Source organism: Oryctolagus cuniculus, chromosome 3 (genome assembly GCF_051225735.1).
Source record: "Oryctolagus cuniculus isolate XC-2025 breed Fujian yellow rabbit chromosome 3, ASM5122573v1, whole genome shotgun sequence".
NCBI lineage: Eukaryota > Metazoa > Chordata > Mammalia > Lagomorpha > Leporidae > Oryctolagus > Oryctolagus cuniculus.
In genome coordinates this window covers 175,263,506-175,290,464 of record NC_142869.1, presented here as the reverse complement: position 1 = coordinate 175,290,464, position 26,959 = coordinate 175,263,506, and the positions used below count along the sequence as shown (strand labels likewise).

The 26,959-nt window shown below is 42.3% G+C and overlaps 1 protein-coding gene across 1 annotated transcript in view; it reads left to right on the top strand.

Annotated features, from left to right (window-relative positions):
* Positions 1-26,615, top strand: part of CNTNAP2 (contactin associated protein 2) — a 2,149,916-nt gene extending 2,123,301 nt beyond the window's left edge. Inside the window, exons 17-19 of the mRNA XM_089329590.1 lie at positions 953-1,171; positions 24,719-24,955; positions 26,001-26,615. Coding sequence (XP_089185716.1) covers positions 953-1,171; positions 24,719-24,955; positions 26,001-26,014 — 470 coding nt within the window. The 3' untranslated portion in view covers positions 26,015-26,615. The remainder of the gene's footprint in view (positions 1-952; positions 1,172-24,718; positions 24,956-26,000) is intronic.
* The last annotated feature ends 344 nt before the right edge of the window (positions 26,616-26,959 follow it).

Genomic DNA, 26,959 nt, shown 5'->3' with positions numbered 1-26,959 from the left:
GTCACCTGGGACCTTAATATAAAACTGAGAAGGTGAATAAGGAAACCACTGCTAACTAAAGCTGATGGAGCACCACCCTGGCTGCCTGCTTATTGTTGAGAGGTGATTTATTACAGAAAGAGGTTGATTTGGAGAAGATTTCTGAAAAGGACAAAGGTTTGCAGTTGGGTCACTTAGGGGAAGGAACCAGCACCCCAGATGGGGAATAACCAGGATTTGCAACACAGGAGACAGGAAAAGGATTCTTTGGCAGGAATGTGGTGCTGCCCTTTGTGGTCCCAACTAAATGCAACTCACCCTTATGGCCTCAAGAATTCATAGGTCCCTCCCTTTCAATAGGAACTATAAGAATTCATGAGAAAGTCTTGTGAATTCCCTAAGGCGGTAGCTCTCAGCTGTAGCTACATATTAATATTTCCTGGGGAGCTTTTGGAAGATCTCTGTCTACTCCAGACCAGCTCAGTCAGAATGTGCATCCAGGTGTTGCAAAACCTCTCTCCCTAACTGCAAATCACTGACCCTGGAGCAATGGAGGAGATCAGCTGTGGGCGGAGTCAAATGCTGGCAGGCTGTGAAATCTGACAGACCTGGGTTCCGATCCTGACTCCTCGGGCTCACACAGTTTAAAACGTTCCGTGTGTGCTGACTTCTCCAGGCCTCGGTTTCTTCGGAAGACTTATGGAACGATTAAGTAAGGAAACAAATCGGTATCTGGCTCAAAGACCACCTCCCTCCCCAGAACAAATTTATTTTGCTTCATTTGGTTGTTTTTGGTCAATAATGGATTCTGGTTCAGACCCTCCTCATATGATTTTGCAGGGGAACTTTGTAGCAAGCAGCAGATCGCTTTTCCCTTTGCTTTCTTTTTCCCCAGGAATCCACTGCTGTTTGGGTATCAGGGAGGAGAGAAAAAAATACACTGATGTACCTTTCACGCTTTCTGCTCCTCCAGCTGCCACCGAAGTGTCCTTCTCATTTGATGTCGGAAATGGGCCCGTGGAGATTGTGGTGCGGTCGCCCTCCCCTCTCAATGACGACCAGTGGCACAGGGTCACCGCAGAGCGGAACGTGAAGCAGGCCAGTCTGCAGGTGGATCGGCTGCCCCAGCAGATCCGCAAGGCCCCGACAGAAGGTCACACTCGCCTGGAACTCTACAGCCAGCTCTTCGTCGGTGAGTAACTGGCTGAGGGCAATCGGATTCCCTCAGCTGCTGGTAAGAACTTTCAGGACACAAAACACCCAGCCTAGGGAGGGCTTGCTAGAAATCCTTCCACAGTAAGAGCCTAGGCCTCCTATGTGCAGATTGAATGACTGAGGAGACCCCGCTGCGGTCCCGCTACGTGGTGTTCGTGATCCTCAGGGATAAAATCAGAGCCTTCATTGGGATGCCTCTCATGTCTCCCTGACCTCTGATCTGTTAGGTTTCTGGCTTTAGAGCCGTTTAAAACTATTAGATCTGGAAGGAAAAAAAGAGAGGGGAGGAGAGAAAGAATGGGCTAAATCCAGGTTTGCTCTAAATGACTCATAGCAGCCCTTCCCCTTCTCTGCTCATCCTCAAAGTTCCAGGCAGAGGAAGATGGTGATTTCTCCCGACAGGGCATCCCTCTACGTAGAAAACAGATCAGCACCAGAAAGAAATTTAAACAGAAAAAGTGAAGCAGCCTATGCAGGGAGTGGGCCAGCCACACAAGCTAATTTTCTTCACCAATATTTTGCTCTTAACATATTCAAGATGAACCTAAAATGGCTTAAAAACAATACTGGCTTCCATGGTTAGTTGAATTTTAAATTTTTTCCGGAATGTTAATATTTTAGAAAATTAACAACTCTTCCTTTGTTGAATGGAAAGAAAGTGAGTTTGGAGGACTTTGTGGAGATGAACACTTTGAGACCCCCACCCCACAACTCTGGGTTTCTGGGGCAAAGTGATCAATTCAGTCAACCGTGGCAGTCTCGGGCCAAGCTGTGATCTGGTTGCTGTTTGTATGTGTACCCCTGCCACTCAGACCACCATATGGTAGAACTCACTAGGGGTAGGGGGGAGGGCCAGTTCATTTTAACAAGGGTTGGCGTGTCTATGGTGTCTTCCCTGGTTATCTTGGGATGTTTGAAGAATATTAGAAAGTCATTAAAAAGAAAGGTACAATTGAGAATCCACTCCCTTTGTGTGATGCGGGAAAACTACAAAACAACAGTGTTGGTCCAAGTGCTTTGAAAAGACAACTGACTCGTTCAAAAGCTATACCAGCCAAGGGGACATGAGAGAGTCCTAGATTTTGCAATAAAATACCTCCCAACCCCAAATAGAGCACAGCCCTTTCTAAATCCTAAGCTCAAATTATAGATCACAAAGTTACACATTGCATTCTTAGCTAAATATCAAGTCCCCTGATTCCTGCTGAACACGAGTGAGCAAATTTCACTTCATCAATATGTCTTGCCCACATTTCTGAGAACAAGTCTCGCCTGAATTCTGTTCATCCCAAACCTGATGGGTAGGTTGTACTTGGCTTTCATCCTAGCAGACGACTCTACTGGAATTAACTTCTCATTCCCTGACCTTGCTTCTGCATGTAGAAGTCCAACTTTAGTTTTGTATTCCCGTTCACTGAACATAGTTGTCCCCAGGAACTCTGGAAGCCCCGTAAGATTGCAAAACGAAGAGAGACAGGAGCACTGTTTGTTGTAGACTTGGAAAGAAAGTTGATTTATTTTAAAGATAACCAAAGAATAGGACAGAATTCTATGGCCAATGAAATCTATGGAGAGGCAGAAAAGGAACATCTTGGAAAGAAGAATGAAAAGAGTTCATGAAAGGAAATCAGGAGAGGGACTGTCACAGGAGAGAGTCTGTGAATAAACCGGTAGCAACTGATAGCAGGTGCTATGATTCAACTAAGGCCAGAACAATTTTTTTTTTAATTCAGAAGGTATGAAACCACTGGTGAGCTCAGAAAGAGAAATTTCAGAACAGTAGGCTGGCGTAACAAGTCAGCAGCTTCTTAAGCCCAAGTTTTTAATTTCCTGTTCTCTTAGAAGTAGGCAGGATTCACATATCTCAGATGTGACCAATCTGAGAAATGTTGTTCTGCATAGAAGTCTATCCCAGGGGCAAAGGCAAGGGAAGCTGCTTCCAGGAAAATAATTTCCTCAGCTATGAAACCCTAGAGCCAGTTTTCCCAAACTCTTCAATATTCAGGAAGCTAAGTTGTTGGTCTCATTTTAGCTCTAATAAAAGTGTTTTCTTGACCAAAAATTAATCCTTTCCTACTTTCAGACTCTTTTCTCATCTGTCTAGTAAAGGAGTTGGATTCCTTGTTCCCCCAAATTTCATCCAATCTTAGACATTTATGATCATGTGCTTATTAATGATTGAGCAAGATCTGGATTGTCAAGTGACCAACATTTGTACGGTCTTAGTGCTGTGTGTTTAACAGTGTGGGCTTGGAATCCCATCTCTGGCACTTGCCAACTGGAAGACCACTGGCAAGTCATTTAACATTTCTGTGTTAAATAAGAACACATTCAGTTCCTACATCTCAGCTTTAAATGAGATATTACATGCTCAGCACCCAACAGAGTTCTTGGCATAGAGTCAATGTTCATTAAATATGAGTTATTTTTTCTTTATTAGCCTTTACCTTTTTCTTTCTTCTTCTTCCATGTAATACCTCATCCTAATGAAACCTCCCTCAACTGGCTCATTTCCTCCTTTTCAAATACTGACCTGAAATGTGAACACTTTAACCCATGAGCCCTAAAAGAAAGCTCACCTCCAAAAATGCCTCTCAGCATCCAAAGGCATTCTAACAGTGCTCTGCTCACCTGTCACAGTGGCTACAGAGCAGCGAGCCAGGACCTGGGGATTTTCTTACAGTCAGCCCAGGAAGCAAGTAAGAGACGTCTGAAAAGATGACGCCAGCACCATGGTCAGCTGCTAATACTTGGGGCAGAGTTGCCCAGGGGCTCCATAGGCTGGTAGAGAAGGAATGCCCTGGACACATCTTCTAGTTAAAATGCTGAAAATTGTTCCTGACTTTGTCCCCTGAGTGGACTCCAGGGAGGGCTGGCTTCTCTGCTCACTTCCTGTGTCAGTGAGACCATGTTCACATCTTTTCCATAGTAACTGAAAACAAAAATCAGAAAATATAGTTCTTCTTACTCTGTGTCTAAAATATAATTAGAAGCTGTCATCCAAAAGAAGCAAACAGGTCATTTGGAAGTAATAAGAATCCAGCTATGATTCTGGTTTAGCAGAAAAGTAACAAACCAGCTTTAAAATTAAAAGTGACACAAGAAGAAAAATATCAATTGCTGGTATTTGTCTGCAAAGTATAGAATGATTTTCCACATTTTTGATCCAAAGCCAGTGACTGTCCTATGACCAGCTCCCTAGATGGGCTCAGCAGAGGCACTCAGACCATATGGTGTCCCTGTAGCCTTGGCCAGGCCAGGTGCTCAGACCTGAGTTCTCTGTGCAGCCATGAGCCAGACTTTCTTAGATGGTAAAGCACAGTGAACATGCGCTCATGATCAAGCACGAACACCACCAGGCTGACTCGGCCAAAGCCCTCTATGGCACAGACACACCAGGGAGGCTGGAGTCCTGGCAGCTGATGCCCTGAGAGGAGGAAAGCTATCAGTTGGGCCCACAGCCCAGAACCCGGCTGTCAGCCCAGGCCACAATCAATGACTTGATGAACATAAGCCACAGAAGGGAACAGAGCAGGCTGTTCGTGGCATGGGGCTGATATAGGGTTCCACTTGCAGCAAGCTAGACACAGACCAGAGAACGTAAGGGTTTGGGGCAGTTACTTAAAGAGGAGGTCAGAGATCAAGAGATCTGGAGGATGCTTTCATAAGCTTTAAGAGGCCACCAAGTTCCTATGTGACTCCTTGAGGGAGAAGGTTAACCACCAATATCCTGGCTCAACTCATCTGGCTCACACCTTTGCTGAAAGCTCTTTGGAGACTAAAAGGGGCCATATTTTTTGTGCAAGATGTAGCCTAGAAACTAAAAAATTCCTGATTGGTTCTTCCTGTTCTTTGTGTTGCATGAGAAGACCACCTGGAGAATCAATGGGAGAACCACTGTCCTTAGGGGACCTCAGACTCATGGGGACCAGGGAAGCCTGCAGCCTCTTCTTCCTCTGACAGTTTGTCTCTCAGGACACCTTTTCTTCATGGGTGACAACCTGAGTTTGTAGAAGAGTTGAGATTTGTTAAATGAATTGATTAACCAATTCGGATTAGAATGCCATGACTGTTCTCTGGGCTACATTTGATTGGCAACCCCATAAAAGAGTCCAACATCCCCAAACTCCATAATATGACTTGTTTGGACAGTTGCTGCCCATGCTGTCTGTATTCCAACATTGTCGATGGAAAACTTGAGGGCCATCTTAAAAGCAATGTCACTGAGGAAGCAAAAAGAAAATCAACATTTGTGTGCAAGCAGGAAAAATGGAATTTCTGTTATGAATTGCACCCAAATCTGTGTATAAATAAAATGGTCACTTCCTGTATCTAAAAAGTTTGTGATTTAAAGACTATTCAACCAAATCATAAGAATTACAACATAGAAAAATGTGTGCTTTCCCGTTTCCAACAAACATGAGTCAATAGCAACAACATGAGTGGTAGCTAAGATGTTTAGGCAAATGCTTCATATAATTTATCTCATTTAATCCACACAAGAATCCTATAAAACAGATACTATTATAACTCCTGTGCTGTTTGCGTAGCAAAGAAACTGAAGTTAAAAATTAGTCGACTCACCCAAGTTCATCCAGCTGGTAAGACAATGAATGATGCGATCGGATCCCAGACAATCTGATTCCAGAGACTCAACATTGAACCACTCATCTTGTCAAACATGGAACCTCACAGAGTTAATCAGGAAAATAAGACCTCACTCAAGATTATTACAATAGGGCAGAGAAACCAGAACTCAATCTAGCTCAACTTCACTTCAACTAAGAGCTGGAGTTGTTGTTTTGTTTGTTTCTTTTTCATTATTAAAAAAAAAAGCTTCTAAACGTTGAGACATGCAGAATCACAGGTTCTTTGTGTTGGCTTTACCCAAAGGAAAAGAAACCTTGCATCGTCATGACAGGAGAAAATTTCGCAACTTACAGCAAGGCACGCTTCAGAAGTCAGGTTCCCACCCATCTACGGAGACAGGGAGATGGGGTACTTTCTTCCTTGATGTTTGCGTTTCGAAGAAGTAGTTCTTTAAAGAATATATTCATTTATTTGAAAGAGGAAAAGAGAGAACTTCCGTCTACTGGTTTACTCCCCAAATGCCCACAACAGCTGCTGCTGGCCAGGTTGAAACCAGGAGTTTGAAAATCCTTCCTGGTCTGCCACAAGAGTGGCAAGAACCCAGGTACATAAGCCATCACCCTCTGCCTTCCCAGGTGCATTAGCAGGAAGCTGGATCAGAAGCAGGGGAGCTGGAACTCCAACAGGCACTCCAATATGAGATAAAGACCTCCCAAGCAGCTGCTGAACCCACTGTGCCATGGCTCTCGGATCCTTACACACACACATACACACACACACACACACATTCTGAAGTTATAAAATTAGCAAAAGGGCAGGGGTTGATGGTCAGGAAGAAGCCTGGCTGAGTTTAGTCAATCTGCTGGGAATGTGAGGCCCAAGGCCATCTTATACCAAGGTCCCTACTCCGGGTGATACTGTATCTAGGGGGCATCTAGGAAAGTGCAGTGAAATGAGGTGCTTCTCATACCATGTGCAGGAAAATCCATCCCAAAGCAAGAGTGGCACAGTCCCAGTCACAGCAGTGCCCCATTGGGAAGCCCGGCTCTTGGTCATGAGATCTAGAATGGGAGACAGAGGGTGTTCTGTGAATTACAAAGTCTCCAGGGCAAATACCAAGGCAGCCAGAGGATCACTGTCACACACAATGGGTTTGGATTAACAAGAGAATTTCATGCAAGACAGGGAATGAAGCTCCTTCCTGACTTGAGAGTCTCTAAGATGTGGAAATCGCTGTATTTGTTTTCCCTGGAGCTCTCATGACAAAGCCCTGAGGTCAACAGGGCTTTCTCTGTCTCCAACACTTTTTCTGGTCTTCTTTCCCTGATCTCTCAGCACCTGCACGCTTTCCTTGCTGCACCTTCAGACTCCGTGGCAGTAACTCTCACCTTTGCCTCCTGCCCCACTGGCCACTTCTTCAGACCCCTGTGTGCTCCTCCTCGGCTTGACAACTAGACATTGCAGCATCTCAGAGCCGTCCTCTCGTCTCTCTCCATGCATTGCCATGGAGAATCCAATCCAGTCCAACCTCCAATGGCTTTTACCATGACCTCCTGTTCTCACTTCTCGCAGGAACTCCATACCCACTGTCTACTGGGGGTCCCAACTTGTATGTTAACGAGCATCTCAGAATAAACACGGTAGAAAAGACCTCTTGGTGCCCACCCCACTCTGGGCCTCCCTCTTACCTCCCCGTCTCAGTAAATGACACCAGCATGTACTCGAATTTTGCTCCAACCTAAAACTTGGAGCAGTTCTTGATTCACCTCTTTCCTTCTCCACTCCACATCCATACTAAGCCATGTGACTACCTCTACGCTGTGCCCCAAATGTACTCCTTGCCTTCCAGTGCTCAGTCTCACCCTAGTCTAAGTTTCACTTGTTCTTGGCTTGGTCTTCTACAACTACTGTCCCGGTCTCCAACTGTCTGAGTGTGTTGCTTGACATACCAAGCTTAGTCCTGCTAGGTAGTATTTGCACTGGGCATGCCTTGTGCCTGGAAGACTTCCCCAGATGTTGGCAGGGGCTCTCGTCATTCATATCACAGCTTCTCTTACCTTCTTAGAGAGGCTGTCCCTTGCCACTCAACCTAGACTGGCCTGTCACTTATTGTTTTCAATTCCCCTTAGATATTATGATATGTTCATTTATTTTTGTGTCCTCTCCCAGAAGATAAGCTGCTTAACAGCAGGCACCTAAGACAATAGAAACCAACCAGGGGCCGGTGCCGTGGCACAGGTTAATTCTCTGCCTGTGGTGCCAGTATCCCCTATGAGCCCCTGTTCTAGTCCCAACTGCTCCTCTTCTGATCCAGCCCTCTGCTGTGGCCTGGAAAAGCAGTGGAAGATGTCCCAAGTGCTTGGGCCTCTGCACCTAAGTAGGAGGCCCTGAAGAAGCTCCAGGCTCCTGGCTCTGGATCAGCCTGGTTCCATCCATTGCAGCCATCTGGGAAGTGAACCAGAGAATGGAAGACCTTTCTATCTGTCTCTCCCTCTCACTGTCTATGATTCTACTTCTCAAATAAATAAAATCTTAAAAAAAAAAAAAAAAAAAAAAGATTAAACAGGGACCAACCAACCCTTGAGCAGGGTTGCCCAAGCACACTTGCCGAGTTAACAGTTTAACAAATGAATAAATGAATTTTATCATTTTGGTTACTTCTCTGAGTTAGCATTCATTACTTCTTTGCTGCTTCTCTGAGTTAATATTCATATTTAAAGCTAAATTACCCAGTTCCCAAAATAAGAAGGTATTTTCTAAGCAATCTTTCTCTGAAATTCTTTTCTTAAAAATTGGTATTTGCCATCTTTGGAAATATCTTTTCTACTAAGAACCACCAAATGAAATAAAGCGTGACAGATTTGAAAAAAAAAAGAAGAACCACCTTATGAAAGACGTCATTTCAGATCAGTGTAGACCCCAAATGTAGTTTTCAGTCACCCTGATAGCAAATTGAGATCTTGTCTTGCCAGCACCTGAGACATTAGCTGGGAATTTAATGCAAAGAGTTTCTCTCCCAACCCTACAACTGGTCCCTGGTTCTTTCCCTGATATAGAGAGTGATGCCTTGATTAGAGACCATTGCTGTAAGTTTAAAAGTAAAATAATTTGCTAGATAAAATCTAGCTTTAAAAAGCACTAATTTGAATCAGTAATCTGTATGCAAAGCAAAAATGCAAATGCAGTACAGAAGCTCCTGCATGGAGGCTCACTCCTCCATGTTTCGGCACAAGCGCCTTGGTGCTGCTGTTCTCTTAACCTGACCACATTTCATGAGGCTCTGCCTGGCTGGCCCACTTGAGTCGGCTGCTCTCTTGAAAGTAGAGCAGCGCCATCCCCCTGCCCTACAACAGGCAAAGGGCAGCCACTCATAGTTGCCATACGTGTTTCCTGTCCTTTCATGATGAAAACAAATTCGCTTTTGCAATTCCAGGGTTTTTTTTTTTATTTATTTTTATTTACTTGAATGGCAGAGTTAGAGAGTTGGAGACACACAGAGAGATCCTCCATCCTCTGGTTCAATCCCCAAATGGCCGTAACAGCTGAGACTGGGCCAGGCCAAAGCCAGGAGTCAGGAGCTTTTTCCAGGTCTCCCACATGGGTGCAGGGACTCACGCACTTGGGCCACCTTTCATTGCTTTTCCAGGCACATTAGCAGGGAGCTGGATCGGAAGTGGACCAGCCAGGACTCAAAATGGCACTCATACGGGATGCCAGCATTGCAGCAGGTGAATTTATCCATTATGCCACAGCGCTGGCTCCAACTCCAGCTATTTTTCAGTTGGTTTTAACATATGAAATGGGTGATGATAGACACATTTTCCCTTTCGCTTTCCATATGCTCCATGTAGAATCATACTGACTGTGCGGTTCTAAACTCATTTGAGGGCTCAAGTGAAAGCTGGTCTCTGGGCCACCTCTTTCCACGGGTGCTCAGCTGCTCATTTCTAGGGCAAAGACTACAAATGCCAAGGCTTTTAGAGAAAAATTTTGAACCCAGAAAGGGGTCATTGCTGTGTTTCCTGCTCTGTATAAAACCGCTCCTATAGCACATGGGCAAATGCCTCAGGGTCCATGTGGTCTTCCATTCCAGTTTTCCATTGCAGTTGAAGTGTGCTGGTCCAGAGGAGACATTTTAATATAAACTACCAATTCGGCAGCAAATCTGGAAAATTTTTTCAGCACATTTATCAAATAATCTCACATTTTTTTTCATTCTTCCGAAAGACAACTAAATTTCATGCTAGTAAATACTGTCAGAAAAAGGATGTTTTTTGTTTTTTTAGCAAAAAAAAAAAAAAAAAGGGAGGGGGTCACAACACAAATGACAAAAAGGATAGATGCTACATGGTAACGAATGCTTCCTGTGGTTCCAGGAAAGTGAGAGGAAAATATACCCATTTTAGTAGTTCTGAGTCCAAGTCCACAGGGTTGTTTCCCATCAAATCTTTCCCTCTATTCTGTCTTCTTTCACTGGCCTGGTTTTCAGTCCTGTTGTGCAAGATTTCTTGGTACTGTTGTCACAAGTGGCAGGCTTCCTCATTTTATTTTCACTTTGTTATTTTTCTTCACCATTTCATTCCCTCACCCTCACTGGCTCCCGTTTGAATGTGTTTTATGTATGGCTTCTAATCTCACCACCTGATATATATATATATATATATATATATATATATATATATATATATAATCATTATTTCCACCTGTATGCTTATTCTAAATAGGTGTGTTTTTAAAAATCTATGCCATTGCCTTTCATGTGTCATACTTTATATAAATGGTATTGTGTTGCAGATTCCATTGTTTCTCATTCTTTTCATTCAGCCTTGTGTTTTAAGATCTATTTGTGTAGTTTGATGAACAGGTGTATAGTGTTCTATTATGTGTATATACCACATGTCATTTATTCCATTCCCTAGTGATGTATACCCAGTTTTCTTCCAATTCTGCTGAAACTTTCAGTGAATGTATGCATGGGTTTCTCATGTGTGTGTGTGTATGTGTGTGTCCAGCAGAATTACTGGGTCAAAGGTTATGTTTGTATCTAACGCTCTTAAGTACTGCTTGTCCTCTCAGTTTCTGAGTATAAATCTCAAACATCATCCACTGGGGGCCAGTGTTGTGGCACAGCAAGTTAAGCTGCCACTTACAACACCTGCATCCTGTATTGGAGTGACAATTTGAGTCCTGGCTGCTCTGCTTCTGACCCAATTCCCTGCTAATGTTCCTGGGGAAGCAGCGGGAGATGGTCCAAGTGCATGGGTGCCTGCAACCCCCATGAGAGATCCAGAAGGAGTTCCAGGCTCCTAGTCTTCAGCCTGGCTTAGTCCTAGCCATTGCAGTTATTTAAGGAGTAAACCAGCAGATGAAAGATTTCTCTCTCTCTCTCTCTTCCCCACCCTGCCCTCTGTCACTCTACCTTTCAAATAAACAAATAATATTTTAAATCACTCATTGGATTATGCTTAACAGTTCTACCAGTGGTAGCACTGCATACTGCAAGGCTATTTCGCCATTTTTTGTGTTCATGATCTCCTTAATTTATTTCTTATACAGTATGTAATTTCCATCTCTCCCCCTTATTATGTTTTTCATCGCAAATTTTGTCTGCTCTGAAAACTATACTAGCCTTCTTATAGTTGTTCATATTTGCCTGTTGTTTTTGCATGCATTTGTATCCTTTTGTCAAAACATATCTCTTAGACATCTTATTGCTGAATCTTTTAAAATTCCAACTTGAGAATCTTTTTTTATCCTTATATTGTAGCTGCAGTTATATGGGGAAATATTTCTGTAGTTGGGCTTCACTTACATTTCTTATGTTTTGTTTGTCTATTCCAGTCCACTTTGTGTTGATAAACTCTTATTCTACTGATTTGAAAGTTGGACTTCTATGTTCATTCCTCTGGCAGCTACCCCGAACATTAAGACCCACACTTATATTCTTTTCCTGTCATCCATGAAACCATATCAATGTCTATGCTCTTCTTTTTTTTTTTAAAGATTTACTATGTATTTGAAAGGCAGAGTTACAGAGAGGCAGAGAAAGAGATCTTCCATCAGCTGGTTCACTCCTCAGATGGCTGCAATAGCCAGAACTGGGCCTACCTGATGCCAGGAGCTTCTTCTGGGTCTCCCACATGGGTGTAGGGGTCCAAGGACTTGGGCCATCTTCCTCTGCTTTCTCAGGCCATAACAGAGAGATGGATTGGAAGTAGAGTAGCCGGGACTCAAACCAGTGCCTATATGGGATGCTGGCACTGCAGGCGGCAGCTTTACCTGCTACACCGTGGTGCCAGCCCCAAATCTGTGTTCTTCTGAGTAAAACACAAGTCCAAGCACATGCTGATCTGCCCCCACCACACACTACCTGCCACGATCATCCGTCACTTTATCTGGTGCATCGTATGACTAAATTTATAAATCTTATTAAAAACATTAGTGTTTGTGAAATTTTTCTTTTCACTTATTCTAATTGCTTATATCTTATTACCTCCTCCTGGTTTGAATTTCCTTTTTATTCAAGAACATTTTTTATTGATGCCAGGCCTAATAAATTAGAATCTCTTGGAGTAGAGCCTGGACATCAGTATATTTTATTTATTTCATTTATTTTTTGAAAAGCAGAGAAACAGAGACAGAGAGCTCTTCAATTCCCTGATTCATTCCCCAAATGTCTACATATCCAGAGTTGGCCAGGCCAAAGCCTGGAACTCAATCGAAGCCTCCACATTGGTGGCAGGGCCCCAAGAACTTGTGCCAGTAGCAGCTGCATCCCAGGAGTGAGCCAAGAGAAACTGGGAATCAGAAGCAGAGCAGGACTCAAACCCAGGCGCTTTCCAGTTTGGGCTGCAGGTGTTGCTAACAGCATCCCAAATGAAGAGCACATTTTTAAGACTTCCGAGTGGAATCCTCTGAGACCTTGGTCCCTAGAAATCTCTTCACTGCGTCTTGTATTTAAATCAACCCTCTAAAGAAATGAGTTGATTGTCTTTAGTAGCCAGAGTTACTTTGAAAAGTTTGGTGTACTTCTTACTCCTGTGTCTTGTCTCTGTAAACCTTTGGGACTCTCTCCTTATTTCCTGTGTCTGGACTTGATCCTGACACAGGGTTCTTAATCCTTTTGGGGCCATGGATCTCTCTGCAGTCTGGGGAAGTCTTTGTCCCTCTTTCCAGAATAATGTTTTATTTGGTTAGAATAAAAGATACAATGTAATGTTCTTCCATCCTGTTGTCAAGTCTGATTCCTAGATGTGGGTTCCAGGGGCTGTGGGTCTCAGGTTAAGATCCAAAGCTGTAAATGTTGGTGTTGTTTTAGTTCCTATTTCTGTTTCTTTTTTTTTTCCTATCTACACTGTGTAGCACTTTCCATACATCTGTTATTCCTTATTCTAGAAAATTCTGACTCATTATTTCTTTTAAAAAATAGTTATTGATTTGAAAGGCAGAGTGATAGAGAGGAGGAGAGACACATGTGAGACAGGGATCTTCTTTCCACTGGTTCACACCTCAAATGGCCACAATGGGCAGGGCTGGGCCAGGCCAAAGCATAGGAGCCCAAAACACGATAAGGACTCCCACATGGGTGGCAGAGACACAAGTACTTGGGCCACCATCCACTGCCTTCCTAGATAAATTAGCAGGGAGCTGGATTCAGTGCAAACCAGCTGGGTTTCAAACCAGTTCTTTGATAAAGTATGCAGACAACATCACAAGCAGTGACTTAACCCACTGGGCCACATGCAGGCCCTCAGCCATTACTTATCCAAACAGTCCCTTGCCTGTGACTCTTCTGTTGACACCTCTGCGTGATTCTCCATAGCTCTAGACTTTCCTCTTGTTCTTTTAACCCCTTCATCCTTTCCTGGTGCCTTCAGGGAGGGTTTGTTGGCACCAGATTGCAACCCACAGGATGTTCTTTGTCTCTATATATTCTGTTATTCAGTTCTTCCAGGAAAATCCTCATTTCAACAGTCAGGGTTATTTTTATCTTGGTGTCTCCAACCAGTTCATATTCCTAATAGTTTGTCAGCACCCCATGATTGCAATGTCACAAAAGTGTCATGGTATCCGTGTTTCTGTTACTTCCTGTCAGCACTGCGGTTATGATGTCCACTGCGTGAATGTTGCACTTTTTCTGCTCTTTCCTTTATGCTGCCCTTCCAGACACCGATTGGGCTGTCTGTTGCTGTTCTTTCCTGGTGTTGCTGTCCTTGGAGGTCTTGTCATCTGGACTCGTGAGCACATGCTCATTCTCTTGAGATCACCACATGCTTTCTCCACTATTTTCTACCCAAGAGGAAGACAGAAAAGCTTGGGACCCAAACTGTGCTTCTCTCAGGAGGTTGAGGATACAAATATTCCTGTGTTAGGATGTGGAACCTCTGCTGCTACCATACATCTCAGACTTTTACTACGCTAAGTGTCCCTTAACCCCTCACGCCATACACAGGATTTCCAAATGCTTCCCTCCCACCCAGAGAGCACACATCTTCTGTTGAAGATGCTCCGTAAATCCTGATATGTCTATACTCACTGACTCTATTATCTCACTGCTTACTTCCTCATTAGTAAGTGTCTGGGGTGGATGTTTGGACCAGCAGATAAGATGCCTGCATCCCACTTAGTGCTTGGGTTCAAGGCCTAGCTCTAGCTCCTGACTCCAGCTTCCTGCTAATGCACCCCTTGGGAGGCAGCATGATGGCTCAGGTTATTGGAGCCCTGCCAAACCTGGGGGAGATCTGGATTGAATTGAGTTCCCAGCTCCTGGGTTCATCTCCTCACCAATTTGTCATCTGTGGGCATTTGAGGAGTGAATTAGTAGAAAGGAATGTTGCTCTCTCTCCCCCAGCACATGCTTCCCTCTCAGATAAATAAATTTAAAAAATGCAAGCCTCAATTTTTTTTAAATAAATATCTCATTTCTACATTAAAGTGTTTGTCTCAAAAATAATCAAATCCAATGGCCTTTCACTGCTATCTTATCTTCCTTGGCCCCCAGTATTATTTAACATTTGTAAGCACGCACTCCTCAAGATCCTGACCCCAAAACACGCCACCGTTCTTCTCTCTCAGGCTCGCTGCTAATTGTCCTCCTTCCCCATCTTCTCAGTCTCGAAGCTTCTGTTATTTTTCCCTACCCTTTGGCCTTGGAGAGTCCATATGTCTGGGAGGGTTGGTTATCAGAGCTGTGCTAATCGCTCCCAGCCTCATCAATCCAACCTTCTGTCTAATGCTCTCCCAACTGAGCTATTTCGGCTGCCCCCATCATCAGTCCAGCCTTGATCTGGAGTTTATACCTACAAAGGCTGTTGTGAAGTGCAGAGTCTGAGCAACAGAGAACAAGGTTCCAAAGGAGCAACAGCACTGGGGACTCCTGACTCTGGGTGAAAGAGATTGGGTACAGTAGTTTGAAAAAAAACATACCTCAAAAGACAGGTAGTTCTATTTATTAAATAAAAGTTTAAAAAAAGGTAGTAAGAGAGCGGGCAGGAAGGGAAGTCTTAAGACCAGCAGAAAGATGTTTATTTTGCTTCAAAGATGAACTCACCAGCAGGATATATAATCTGATCAACAACATACAGACATTTGTAAAAGAAATATTTGGAATTCTAAGCTTATGTATTCAAAGTTTGAGTTTGCATTGCAGTTTACTAAGGTACCTGTGAATAATTTATCATTTGGATCTGAAATAGGTTTGTGAATCATAATACACATTTGCCATGGGCTTCTAGAAGTAGCTTGGCACTGTTTTCTCTCACACCGCTGCTTTGAGGGTCTTGGAGGGAGCTGTAGGTCCCACTGCCTACAGCTGAAATCAGTGCTATTGAACTGAGCGTAGGATCAACCGCCCACCACCTAGTGGCAAAGTTGATGACTGTGTTGCCTTCTCAGTTGTAATGTGAAGCTTTTGCCCTAAAAAAATATATTACTTCAGTGATAGTATCAAAGAAATGTCTCCTCTTTATTGGCCCAGAGAGCAGTTTAGGCATCCATGTCCCCCTGAAATGGTGAACGCCTTGTCTCAGGTACTAATCAGCCTACCCTCATTTTCCATAATGAAGCACAGCAATGATTGGAAACACGTTATATGTAGGAGAAGAAGGAAGCTCATCTGATGCGTGTCCAGAAATCCGATTGGCAGCAATAGCATTGTAGGGCTGCAGACTTAAAAGTCAGAGAGTCTGGCTGAATTCTGGCCACTCACTAGCAACACTGAGCATATTATCTCTCTGGGTCTAAGTTTCCTCATGGGGAAAATAGAGGTCACGGTAAGCTCTGAAAGTTAAAACACATGAGGTTTTGGAATAATGGTTTGTATGCCCAGAAGACAATTAATATTAGCTTTTGAAATAGCTAATATTTATCATGTTGTTCTATTTTTAAAATTTTTTATTTATTTATTTGACAGGCAGAGTTACAGAGAGAGAGAGACAGAGAGAAAGGTCTTTCTTCCATTGGTTCGCTCCCCAAGTGGCCACGATGGCCAAAGCTGCGCCCATCCGAAGCCAGGAGCCAGGTGCCTCCTCCTGGTCTCCCATGTGGGTGCAGGGGCCCAAAGACTTGGGTCATCCTCCATTGCTTTCCCAGGCCACAGCAGAGGGCTGAACTGGAAGAGGAGCAACCGGGACTAGAACCGGCGCCCATAAGGGATGCCGGTGCCACAAGTGGAGGATTAACCTAGTGTGCCACAGTGCCAGCCCCATGCTTGCCCTATTGTAAAGTTTTCTTCTAGTTTTTGTAGTTTGGATTCATGTAACTCTGCATGTCCTTTACTCTGGCAATATAAGAAAATCCAAGCATGATGATGAACTTAAAAAGAAATCCATCCTATTGAATCAAGTTATGAAGGATCACTCATGAACATTATATGAAGGCAATTTCCCAAACCCCAGTTCCCTGAGTGTGTTAGTTTTTTTTTTTTTCAGTATGTGCCCTCCAATATCTTGCTGACAAAAGTATCACTGATCAATAGTTGTCAACCACACAGCTGTGCACTGAAGAATGGGGACCGATCTCCTTTAGCTCCCTCTACCACTGAAGACTTCAGGCCATTTTGAGGTTCTCAGTTATCCAGATAACGGGGTTTTATTTTTACACACCTGCACTGACGTCAGAGGTTTTCCAAAATAAGTTCAAGTTGATAATCAAGATCTAAAAGACAATATTAGCAAATAGAGCAGGAGGAACAGCAAACTCAGTACCTGCAACTCTGGGAGGACAAACCTAGCTGACACACGCAAGGGATCTTCACAAAATTTATGGAAAAAATGCTGCGCATGGGTTTCAAAATTATTTTTTGAATCTGTTAACTCCAGTTTTTCTGAACTTTTGAAGCACCCTCGTATTGGTCAGCTTTATGTCACTATAACAAATACCTGAGAGAAACTACTTATGAAGGAAGAAGGTTTACTTTGGCTCAGAGTTTCAGAGGTTTATAGCCCAAAATAGCGAAGCCTCACCGGTCTGGCATCTGATAAGCCAGTGGATGGTGTATTAGTGCAAGGTAGTTTCCCATGGTAAGCCAAGAAGAGAGAGAGAGAATGGCTGGGCCCACTCAGGCTTTAAAACCAACTCTTTCATGATAACTACCTTGTAGGGAGTGCCCCCGGGACTCAGTGGCTTCCCAGAAAGTCCAGTGCCCCATCACCATAATTGGTGCCATTAACTTATTTGACTGTGGGGTTTAAATGTCTGTCTGAGCTGGAGACTGAAATCTTATTCAAACTCTAGCACCCCTTGTAGCTGCCTTTGCCCCCTCACCTACCCAGGACAGTTATGGTTGCCATACAGAAAAGCTAAGGTAGGGATAGGCTACCTAGACACAGAGAAGCAGTATTTCTGTTTCCCACCGATGTTTCATGCCATTCTTAGTCGCAAGTTCAAGGCCCCTATTCCCTCTCATAGCTCCCCCAATCCAGAAACAGTCCTCCACAGCAGGCAAGAAAGAGACATCACCTATCCTCACTCTGTACTTTCCAAGGAAATAATAAAGTCCATAACATTCATGATACCTCTGGCATCAGCTTTGTGTACACTCATTGTCTTAGCTGTGTTAACTTACTCTGTGCTTCTGTAGAATCTTGCTTATACTCAATAATAGTCATCAACATAACAGCTATCATTAACTGAGCATTAGTGCAAAGAGGTGTATTATTGCCTGTTATTACTATGCCCCTGCAAGGTGCATATTCTTATAACAGTATTACACATAAGAAGACCGAGCCCCCAGGAGGACCTGGGAAGACCACACAGGCAGCGAGCAGCAAAGCTAATGTGCAAAATTAGAGCTTTAGGACTGCAGTTCATGCCTTCCTCATTCCTGCTTGTTGCCTCCCATATGTCAAGTGTGCCTTGCATCACAGTGTGGCTTTTCGTGCTGACATCTGTATTAACCTGCAGGCACGAAGCATGTCTCATCCATCGTAGAAATGCCTTTTGCAACACCTTACACTTAAGCACTGATCAGAGGTTTTGTCCTTCTGAGCCTCCTGCAGCCATTCTCATCACTGCCCGTCCCTCTGCCTCCTATCTGCCGGGCAGTGCCCCCTCTCTGTAAAATGCTCTTATATTTTCTTTCTGTCTGTTTCCCAGTGGAGCTTGTCCTAACCGCCCTACTTAAAATGGCAACTCCCCCTCCCCAGTATAACTCTAAATCCCACCTAACCTGCTTGACTTTTTTGTTCCCTTATAATAGTCTCTACCTTTTAACACCCAACATAGTTGATCTACTTGTTGAGTTTATTGTCAAATTGATCTCTCCCCTGTGAAACAACAAGCTCTGCAAGAGCAGAGAGCTATTTTAAAGGTAGATAGGTAGGTAAGGAGTTAGATAGATGAGAGAGAGAGAGAAAGATGGTAGATAGATGATAGAGAGATGATAGAGGATAGATAGAGGATAGATGATAGATAGATGATAGAGATAGATAGGTGATAGATAGAGGATAGAGGAAAGAAAGAAAGAAAGAAAGAAAGAAAGAAAGAAAGAAAGAAAGAAAGAAAGAAAGAAAGAAAGAAAGAAAGAAAGAAAGAAAGGGAAAGGGAAAAGAGGGAGGGGGAGAGGAGAGGAGAGGCAGAGTGACAGAGTGACAGAGTGACAGAGTGAGATCATCCATCTGGTGGTTTACTTGGGCTGATGCAAGGAGCTTAGAACTCCATCCTGTTTCCCCTCGTGGGTGACAGGCATCCAAGCACTTGGAGAATCATCTGGTGCCTTCCCAGGCATAGCAGCAGGGAGCCGGATTGGAAGTAGAGCAGCTGATACTTGAACCAGCACTCATATATGAAATGTGAGCCTCACAAGTGGAAACCTAGTCAACTGCCCCACAACCCTGGACCCAAGGGCAGAGACTTTTTGTGTGTTCCTCCATTACCATAAAACAAACATACAAAACATCTAAAGCAATATTTTGTGAGTAGAAAAGTTAGTTGCATCTGTGTGGGTTTTAGTGTAATTCTTTTCCATGGCAAATGAGTGGCTGGTCTCTCTGGCCAAAGATGCTACCTAGAAAGCTCCTTAGAAGGAACAGGCATTTGGTGCAGTGGTTGAGACATCCAAATCCCATGCCGCGTGCCCACGTTCAAGTCCTGGCTCTACTTCCAATCCAGTTTCCTGCTGATGTCTACCCTGGGAGGCAGCAGGTGATGTCTCAAGTGCTTGGCTCCCTGCAACCTACATTAGATACTAGGATAAAGTTTTGAGGTCCTGAATTTAGCCTGGCACAGCCCCAGCTGTTGTGAGCAGTTGAGAAATGAATCAGCAGATAGAAGAGTTCTCTTTCTCTCTCTGACTCTCTGCTTTTCAAATAAAATCAAAATAAATAAACAACTTTTAATTTTTTTAGAGAAACAAAATCTCCTTAGGAAGCATATGAAGATCTGAGTCTAAAGACAGTATAGTTTTTGTAACTTCTCTCCATCACTGTTTTCACCCTTATTGTTTAGTGGAACACCTGATTATTTTTTCCCAATCCTCTGTGCACTTGAGGATTGTGTTATTCATTATAGGTTGTTACAGCACTTTCATAATTAATCTTTAATTGCAATACTTGCATAGCATTTCACATACAAAAATGATTTACAAATTAAACCTACACCTCATGTTGCTAATCATCGCAGGTCTGACTAATGTGCATGAAGCCCTGGCGTGGCAGGGGTCCTCCCCAATGACAATATGTTGATTTTCTAATTAACAAAGGTTAAATGGCATTTTTGCTTGAAGACCTATTATTTAAACTTATGACACTTGTCACCAAGAAAGATTTCTCTAGAGCACAAAAGTTGAACTCAAATAATTATCACTGGTTCTAGTGTGTTAACATCTTTTGCATAATATATAATGACCATTTTCAGGACAAAAGATTTTTTATTCATATTGACTAGCTCAGGGAAAGTTCTTTCTAGCTCACTGACCCATTTAAATAAATCAAAGTCAGAAAAGAGCTTAATTTATTTAGGTTGCATTTATATAAAAAGAAATGGCATCCCACTCAACTACTATAAAAATTAAGAAGAGGGAATACACTTGATTTAATGAATGCAAGAAATACAAATTAGAAATACAAATCTGTTATAGCCAGTTTTTTTAAAAATAAATCACATAGTAATATGAAAAAGGAAAAAGAAATGAGAAATAAATTGAGAGTATTAAACTATCTATACAGAGGGAAACACATGTGTGGGCATACGGTGCAGGGTCTAAGTTGCCACTTGGAACACCCACATCCTTTATTGCACACACTACATGGTTCAGGTCCTGGCTCCTCCATTCCAATTCCAACTTCCTGCTAATGTACATCCTTGGAGGTGGTACATGGTGGCTCAAGTATCCCTGCCACTCACATAAAACACTTGGATTGAATTCTGAGTTCCTGGCTTGAGCCTATCCCAGGCCTGGCTGTTGCAGAAATTTAACAGTTTGAACATTTTCCTCCATCTCTCTCTCCTCTCTCCTCTCTCCCTCTCTCTCCCCATTTTATATAAATTAATTAAATATTTTTTCAAAAGAGAGACAAATGTGTGTGTATATGTGTATATGTGTGTGTGTGTGTGTATATATATATATATATATATATATATATACATGAAAAGGGAGATGTTGTAAATCATAGGCCCCAGGCATTAGAACTAGGAGGAACTGGAGATACCATCTAATTCAACCTCCTTTGGTATGGGTAGGAAAACTGATACTGAGAAAGATTAAATTATTTGATGAAAGCCACATGACTAACTAGGATCAAAATACGAGAGGGAGACACATGCATGCAAAACCTTGGAAGGACCGAAGAACCAAGACAGATTGAGAGTCAGATAGCTCTGTCCCCTAAATTCCTTTCTGGAATGACTCCTGTATGCACATACACGTAAGCACACATGCATGGATCTAAATGTGTGCCTTTGTAATCTAATAAAAGAATGAGCTAATCTAGATTCATTTGATCTACCAGTTGACCCTTTTAAAAACTCTATTCTTTGTCATAGTGACATTTACTTACAGAGTCCAGAAATATCTCTTCTTCAAACTCTCAATGGGTACTGAATATCCATTAGATACAAATTATTTCCAAATTTAAATATATCCCAGATAGGTTAAAATTTCAAATGTTAAGAGAAGTAAAATCACAAAAGTAGTAGAATATATAATTGAGTAATTATATTATTTTGAGCAAGAGAATGTCTTTATGACCCTGGTATCAAAGGCTGTAATCACATATGTAAGGTCAATGAATGTGGCTACATAACCATACAAATAACTCATAGGGACATAGAAGCACCATAAATAAGTCGAAAGACACAGACTGAAAGGGTATAGCTGCAAAATGTATAACAATGAGTTAAAGCCAAAAAATCACCAATTAATAAGAAATATACTTTATCCTTTTCTCCCCAAAGGCAACGGACATAAAGAAACAGTAATAAAGAAAACATAAAAACCATCCAACTTACAGTACTTGAAGCAATGCAGAGTAAAACAGTGAGCTCTTTTGTCCACAGTCAACTGAAATGGTATAAACTCAAAAAGATGGGGCCAAGTATTAGAATTGGTGTAGAGAAGAAGGCAATCTTACACCCTACTGGTGAAATATTTATCAGTAAATTCTTCTTAGAGGAAAATGAACTTCACATGCTCTTGAAATGTTTACACCTTTGTAGCCAGTAAATATACTTTGAATGTAATTAATAAATGCCAAGGAAAAAGCTGACAGATCTGCAAAGGCCTTTACAAGCACAAGCATCGTATTCTTTTTTTTTTTTTTTTTTTTTTTTTTTTTTGGACAGGCAGAGTGGACAGTGAGAGAGAGAGACAGAGAGAAAGGTCTTCCTTTGCCGTTGGTTCACCCTCCAATGGCCGCTGCGGCCGGCGCACCGCGCTGATCCGATGGCAGGAGCCAGGAGCCAGGTGCTTTTCCTGGTCTCCCATGGGGTGCAGGGCCCAAGCACCTGGGCCATCCTCCACTGCACTCCCTGGCCACAGCAGAGAGCTGGCCTGGAAGAGGGGCAACCGGGACAGAATCCGGCGCCCCGACCGGGACTAGAACCCGGTGTGCCGGCGCCGCTAGGCGGAGGATTAGCCTAGTGAGCCGCGGCGCCGGCCTAGCATCGTATTCTTACAATATCATGTAAGATGGAAATCAGACGGACTTCAGTGTGTGATGACAGAGGAAGGGCAGAATAAGTGACAGTGCATTTAGAGAATGGGGTGCAATGCAGATGTTCCACAGGACGTCCTGTTCTACAAGTGTTGTTTGGAAAATGTCTCATGATTTTAAGAGCAAAAAAACAAGTTTTAAAACTATATGTGTATTATGATTTAATTTCTTCTTTTATGTTTTTACACGTATGCATGTTCTTAGGTTAAAGTAGAAGAGATTGTTCCCTAAAAGGAAAGTAGTTTTAAATAATATTACAGATTCCCTTTTTTATTTTGTTTCTCAGTGTGTTTGTGGCCTCCGCAGTAAAAAATTATTACCGTGGTAATCAGGCAAAGGAGAGGGAGCTATCTAAAAATAATTATTTAGAAATCTCAGCATATTTTGATAGGATTTAATTGTCTTAAGTGACTAGTGATAAAAATTCAAATAGCTAGGCACTTATTTAATAAAAGACCTTTGGAAATCCCTTCTTGCAAGAACAAAAGCCACAGCAGCTAAAATGATAGAAGCCAAATTGAAATTCTAACACACAGTGCATGAGTAATGGGTTGAAATTCTTCCAGATCAGGCGAAGGTGCTAATTCTTGTCAGCACAGAGGTGTGAAGCTTGACTGAGCGGCAGATGGCAAAATGGAAAAACCTTCAAAGTGGTTGTTTGAACAACTTCTTTTGCCATCTACTACCTTATAACTTTGATCAAAAAGGGCATTGGACTCCCTTCAATTAATCTTGTAGTCAAATGCTTTATAAAAATAAAATAGTCCCTGGAGAATCATCATTCAAATGGATATACTACCAAACAAGAGAATTGCAGGCTTGGGTTTAAAAAGACAATAGAACAAGTTATTTGCCATGTCATGGAGGAGGATTTACAGACATAAGGTGATGCTAATCCATCCCCACCACGGAAGCCTTGCTCAGCCAGTCCTGTCTGATGAGTCTGCTAGATTGCATGCGTCTTCTCTGGATAACAGAATAAGTGATTGGAATCAATCCCCAGCCTACCAGTCTTACCCAACCCTATCATTTTTTAAGACACCCAAATCTATATCTCAGAAATACACACATCTAACAACCCTTGACCCAAAAGTTCTTTGTGTGTATTAGGTGGTTAGCACAGAACAAGTGTGAGCTCTTAGGCTGGGGAATAGACACACCTGATGCAACTTTGCTACTTGGGAGCTGTGAGTCCTTGGGTAGACTTCTCTAAGCCTCATCTTCTCCATATGTACAATGGGAATAATATGATACTTGCCTTGACAGATTGTTGCAAGGACCATATGAGTGCTTAGTAAAGCACCTGGATCAGAACCTCAATCAGAGAGCATCTTGGGCTTCATTTTTATAAATAGTACCTTTTTTTCTAAATCCTTATCAAATACTTCCTTCAGTAATTCTGCCTACTGTTCACTTTAGATTAGTTTCCAGAAAAATTATAACTCTAATATATAGACATATCTATAAATTTTATATTAGCTGCTTTAAAATCATAGCTAAGAAGATTATAGACACAATTAAATCCACTTGCTATATAATGCTCCAATGAATATTTCCATGAAATTTGTTAGGAACATTTTAGTATTTTCATGCTCATGAACCTCAGCCTAACTCTATAACTTACTCCAAAAAAATCATAGCAAATGTGCTCCCAGTGCTATATGTCTTCCAGTGACATTTAGACAAAGGCAATGAAATCTAACCTGACCTGGTAATAAATATGGTGTAGTGACCTCTGTGTGAAATTATTAATTCCAACTTCTAACCCCACCCCCAGACAAGATGCTCTGGATAGAAGACCCTCAATGTGAACTTCAAAGCATTTCATGAGACAACAACCAAGATGTACAATCACATTCCGAATGGATTTATGTCTTCTGACTAATTGACTTGTTAACCATGCTAATATATTCAAGTCTCTCTGCCTTTTTATATTTCTTTTAATAGATAATAGTATAGAACTGAGTGTCATGAGAATAAAGAGCAAAAAAACTAGGGATTTCTGTAAACCTCTTTTCTTAGAGGAATCCAAATTAAACTTCCAAAACAGCTGATTCAATTTTCGAGTATCTCCAAACATTTTATTTCTGTAGCAAATGTATTACTTCTTGGAAGAGAGTCTATTTTAATTAGGCATTATTACCTAAAGGAGAAAGCTTCAACTTTCTCTGTTTAAACAGGCCCGACTCAAACATGACAGTACCAGATGCACTTGGCAGTCTTATCTCAGAAGCCATGGTCAAGTTTGCTTTGTGTGAACTCCGTGCCCCTGTTGTCGTTCCCAGGTGGCGCTGGAGGGCAACAAGGCTTCCTGGGCTGCATTCGCTCCCTGAGGATGAATGGGGTGACCCTTGACCTGGAGGAAAGAGCCAAAGTCACATCCGGCTTCAAATCGGGATGCTCCGGCCACTGCACCAGTTATGGAACAAACTGTGAAAATGGAGGCAAATGCATAGAGAAATACCACGGGTACTCCTGCGATTGCACTAATACAGCCTATGATGGGACATTTTGCAACAAAGGTAAGTACCAATTTCCAGAACAAATTTTACAGATCTTTTTGTGACGAAATTATCTATTTAATAATTTTAAGTTACTTTATTCTGAGGCTAAGGTGACCAGAATTCCTCTCCCACCTTAGGTAGGAAGCTTCCTGATTCACTAATCTTCTTTGTGTAATAACATGAGAGGAGACTTGAGTGAAATACAGACTTTTCTTCAGAGTCAAACAAGTTATTCACTGACTGATGCATTACAAAGTAAACAGGCTTGTGGAATTCTCATGAGTGACAAAATAATGGTCTTGGGGCGAGGTTGGGGGTGGCATTAGCTGCTACTTGGGAATCCTGCTTCTATATTAGAACACCTGTATTAGGGGCCAGCATTGTTGCATGACAGGTTAAGCTGCTTCCTGCAATGTTGGCATTGCCATTCCGAGTCCCAGCCACCACACTTCTGATCCAGCTCCCTACCAATGGCCTGGAAAAGCAGCAGAGGACGGTCTAAGTGTTTGGTCCTTGCTACCCATGTGGCAGACCAGGCTGAAGTTCCTTGCTCCTGGCTTTGGCCTCACTCCACCCTGGCCATTGCAGCCATGTCTGAAATGAACCAGCAAATGGAGCTCAGTTTCTCTCTCTCTCTCTCTCTCTCTCTCTCTCTCTCTCTCATTGTCTCTCTGCCTTTCAAATAAAATGAGAATAAATAAATAACTAGTTTCTGAAAGGGGCCACAGGCCAGACCCTCCCAAATCAGGATCCTTGATCAATTGCTACAGTGCTTCAGCCAATGCAACCAGTTGCTAAGGAACTGGATTCAAGCTATATTCACAAAACAGCTTCTTTGGTCAGTTATTGGCATTACTATCACCATTTTTACTTTTACTCGGGATGCCTTGGTAAGTGGTTCTCAGCCTAAGCTAAGCTGAAATACCACATCAATTTGTCAGCTTTGAGCATTTTTCATTACTGTGTTATTTTAATTTTGAAATGTTCCTTTAATTCCCAATGAATTCTGCAGAGCCAGTGAGCAGAATCCAAGAGCCCAACACATATGCATATTGTCTTTTAGGATATACCCTGTGATCCTGCAAGACTAAGAGAAATCCACTCTATTGTTCAGTTGGCTTAATTTCCCATATGTAAACAAGAGGCATGAAGAGAAAAGAAATTGGCACTTTTCCCAAGCTGCAATTGAAATGCATGTAAATCACTCTTCTCGTTCTAAATGAATGTATAGCATTTGGGTAAAGTTTTCTGTAAATGGTCGATGCATCTCTTAATGAGAAGCTTTACATAAGTGGCCTACTCACACTCTCATGAATAAATGGAGGGTTGTTTGCACCGGCATTATTCACACAGGATGGCACACACAGAAGAAGGAATTGTTCCATCACATTCTCTGTACATTCAGGCTACTGTCTGGCAGTGCTGTCATACGAGCATACAAATTGGATTGGGCAGGGTTTGAAGAATGAGCACAAGACAACAACAAAGGTAGAAGGGTACTCCATTGCTCAATAGCACCATGGCATATTAACAGTTCTATGACAGTACGTTTTTCTGCCCAGAACAACACGGTTCCCTGATTTTCCTGTAGCATACAATGGAATGGGTTTGCAGGACACATTAATTTTGCTCTTGTAGAAATGACAGTCTTGCAATTACCAGTCATTGTGCTTGATGCTAATTTAATGCAGTCATTCCTTTGCTAAAGTAACGTCTGAATGCAATCAAGTAAGCACTATTGCCTGGAACATTCCACTACAGAAGCAGCAATTTAAAGGAAATCACAGCCCTCTTATTTTTGGACAGTAAGGTTAAGCACGAGAGCTCACAAAACCTCCGGGGTTAATAGGCAATATACACAAGTAGAAAGGCATGAGTATAGACCCTTCAGTTCAGCTAGTATTGGAGCTAAGACTAAATAATTCCTGTGGTGTTTCCTTTGACATTGTTTCAAAAGACTTACATGAAAAGTCTAAATTTTCTTTTAATATATGTGGCTGGGTGAATTTGCATTTGATTCAA